Raw genomic sequence first — 3,411 nt, 5'->3', positions numbered from 1 at the left:
AGTTTTATTAAATATTGAATTATATTAATAAGATTGATGAATTAAGTTAATTAGAATCAGAAACTATTTACCAACACACAACTAATTTAAGTTTAATAAATTTAATTATTTCCATGATTGTCTGGCTGGATGGTTGATTTATTGGCCGGTTGATTGGTCGGTTGGTTAATTGAAGGGTCAATGGATTGATTGTGTAAGTAAATAATTTAATGATCAAATGATATGAAAGAGTAATCAGATGAATATTTAGCATATGGCTACTCAATAAAAAGCCCGATTAGTCAGATAGTTTGATATCAAATAATTGGACATTGTCTCCATTGCAATGTTTAAACTTATTTTTTTACAAACACGCTCAGTGTGATCAAAAAATTTGCTGAAAAGTTTGCTGATGGTCGTTGATGGTATGTTAGATTTGTTCATTCGTTCAGTTGTTGAAATAAATAAAAATTATACAATTATTTATTTAACTGTCATCAAGTTAAAAAGTTTTTTTTTCATTTTGACTGCAGATGCTTATAAAATTATACACACACACACACACACTCTCTCTCTCTCTCCCTCTCTCTCTTTCTCTTTCTCTCCCTCTCTCTCTCTCTTTCTCTCTCTTTCTCTGTTTGTTTGTTGTTTTGCTTTGTTTTTTTGTCTTTCCTTTTTTTTGTTTTCTTTTATTCTTCCTTTACACCTATTTACTTTTTTCATTTTGCGATGTTCCTTTCAGTCGTTATTTTAGTTTGTGATTTAAGTAATTCGTTTCAAAATTCTTAAAATTTAAAATTATTATTTGGTTTCAAAAATTTTTAAAATACATTTCATGTTAAGAAGAGTTTGTTATTCTAATATTAATAAAAATACATTGGTCTTGTAAAATACAATTGCCAAATGGAAACTACATTTGGAAAAATTTTTATGTACATTGATTATACAAAAAAATAGCTTGTAAAATTTTAATAACCAATAAAATCAAAACAACCAATGACAGTGAGCCAACCATGAAACGTCAAAACGTACGAAGCTTGCTATTGGTTGTCGGCATGATGGCCTACCTTCTCATTGGTGCAGCCGTTTTCGAGCGCCTCGAATCAGAGAAGGAGGAACGAATTCTGAAAGATCTCATCCTCGAAAGGACCAATCTAAAACTGAGATTCAACTTGAGTGACGTAGAGTGGGAGGAGCTTACGGACCACGTGACCAGGTACATGCCACACAAGGCCGGGGTACAGTGGGGCTTTGCCGGGGCCGTATACTTTTCCACTACGGTCATTACTACTATTGGTCAGTTTTTAAGTATTCATATAAATCATATTTTTAATGATTTTATAAAATTATTTATTAAAACGAAACTAGAAAAGACTACCCCATTTAGGCCTGTAATTTTTATTAAATATATCAATAAACTATTTTGGGTAAAGTTAGTTGAGAAATCTTAAAATAATTGTTATACTGCTCGCTCTTCACCGTTCTACGACGGTTACCGAACGAACAACATAGTTGGTTCTTGGGAAAATTCATTCTAATTCTGTAAACTCGCTCGCTCAACGTTAAATACCTTGCAATTGTTCATGTACATGAAATAATGAATGATGACTTCAATTAGCGACTTAGGTGTGTTGGGTATTAGTTAGTGTTTAAAAGGTTATAAAGTTTAATAATCGAAATCGAACGAGAAACAACTCACCCATTTTTGTTAATAATAATTTTTTATTGTTTAATATTATAACAAAACTTCAATTATAAAATTGAATAACGCTAATAAAAATAATGTAAAGATTATCAAAGAGTGTTCAGATGTGTTAGAGTGTGTTAAGTCTTACAAAATTGAACCAATTCAATTAATTTTTTTTCTCAGTCTCAAAATTTTAATTTCACACTAAAATAATCTTGCAAAAAAAAAACAAAAATCACACAAAAATTCAGCGTGCAGATTTTATGCACACAAAATACCATACACAAAAATACCCATGTACACATTAAAATGTACGTACGTACAATATAGACATACACATGTAACACGTATACAATGTTACAGTATAAAGCAATACACACATATATGTAAAAATCATACAACGAAGCAATGTTTATGTATTTGTATAGATGTGTGTCTATATGTATATGTGTGTGTTTATGTGTGTACACTTGTATGTGTATGTATATATGTATCGAAGAATTTTGTATTTTACGCATACAAAGGTAGACATACACAAAATACTCAAGGCATATGCAGGTATGAAACGCGCAAAACAGAAGTTAAGCGTTCAACGCTTCTAGATAGAACAGCAGAATCAGTACAATGCCCCATCCAATACGTGTGTACGTAGTATTGTGTGTTAGTAAAAAAAAAATGAAAGAAAAATTTACGTATTGTCGGTTGGCTTGCGCTTGTGTATCTGTTGTCAACAGTTGATTTGTGTGTTTGAGTTCAGGTGTGTGTGTGTGTGTGAGTTCAGGTGTGTGTGTGTTTGTGTGTGTGTTTGTGCGTGTGTGTGTGTGTGTGTGTGTAGTGTGTGTGTGTGCGTGTTTTGGCACATGAACCGGTGTTTTAAGTTTCTCATTACATGAAGAGTGACACCTATTTTTTTCATTTTGAAGTGCTTTTTAGTTCATCTTTGTCTACTTTAATTTGAGACCGTGGTTTGAAATTTCGACTGTTCTCCTTTTTCTCTTTGTTTTTTAGCAATGCCTAAACTTAGTGATAACGTTTACTAATGTTCAATTTTCACTTTAAAAAATAACAATAAAAATAATGTTATTTATTACAAGTAATTTTTTAAAGCAAAGTTGCAAGTTTGATATAATCCTTGAAATGTGTTTTTTTAATGTTTATGGGCATTTGAAGTCAAACTTTGTAAATTGAACCTGTGTTGAAGTGATGAAGTTATAACGATCCATCCTGGTAGTTGTGGTGGTGTTGGTAATGATGATGATGATGATGATGATGAGGAGGAGAAGGAGGAGGATGATGATGATGATGAGGAGGAGGAGGATGATGATGATGAGGATGATGATGATGGTGATGATGATATCGAAATGTTTTGTTGAAATGAAAGTATTGAAACGGATGATGATACGATGATGGTGACGTAGATGGTGATGATGATGACGATGTGGATGACGATGATGATGAATAGAAAAACTGGCATTTTTAAACAGAAAAATTATACCGTGCATCTATTTTTAGAACTTTTTTTATGATGTATCAACAACTGTTCTACATAACAGTTCTGTTACTTTGAAAGTTGTTTGTATGTTTTTTTGTTCGTTCGTTTGTTTGTCTGCTTGTTTGTTTGTCTGTTTGTTGGTTTGAGGTGTTTTTTATAATCAAATTATCTTATATTTATATCTAAATCTATAAATATTTGCTTATATATTTGCATAAAACATATTAGTGGCATGTTTGTTGATCAAATTGTT

The 3,411-nt window shown here is 31.5% G+C and overlaps 1 protein-coding gene across 1 annotated transcript in view; it reads left to right on the top strand.

The window, feature by feature from the left end:
* Positions 1–992: 992 nt before the first annotated feature.
* Positions 993–3,411, top strand: part of HELRODRAFT_159927 (hypothetical protein) — a gene marked incomplete at both ends in the record, with an annotated part of 5,650 nt that continues 3,231 nt past the window's right edge. The window contains 2 exons of the mRNA XM_009016970.1: positions 993–1,275; positions 1,348–1,411. Coding sequence (XP_009015218.1) covers positions 993–1,275; positions 1,348–1,411 — 347 coding nt within the window. The remainder of the gene's footprint in view (positions 1,276–1,347; positions 1,412–3,411) is intronic.

Source organism: Helobdella robusta (genome assembly GCF_000326865.2).
Source record: "Helobdella robusta unplaced genomic scaffold HELROscaffold_2, whole genome shotgun sequence".
Taxonomy (NCBI): Eukaryota; Metazoa; Annelida; class Clitellata; order Rhynchobdellida; family Glossiphoniidae; genus Helobdella; species Helobdella robusta.
This window is presented reverse-complemented; position numbering and strand designations above follow the sequence as displayed.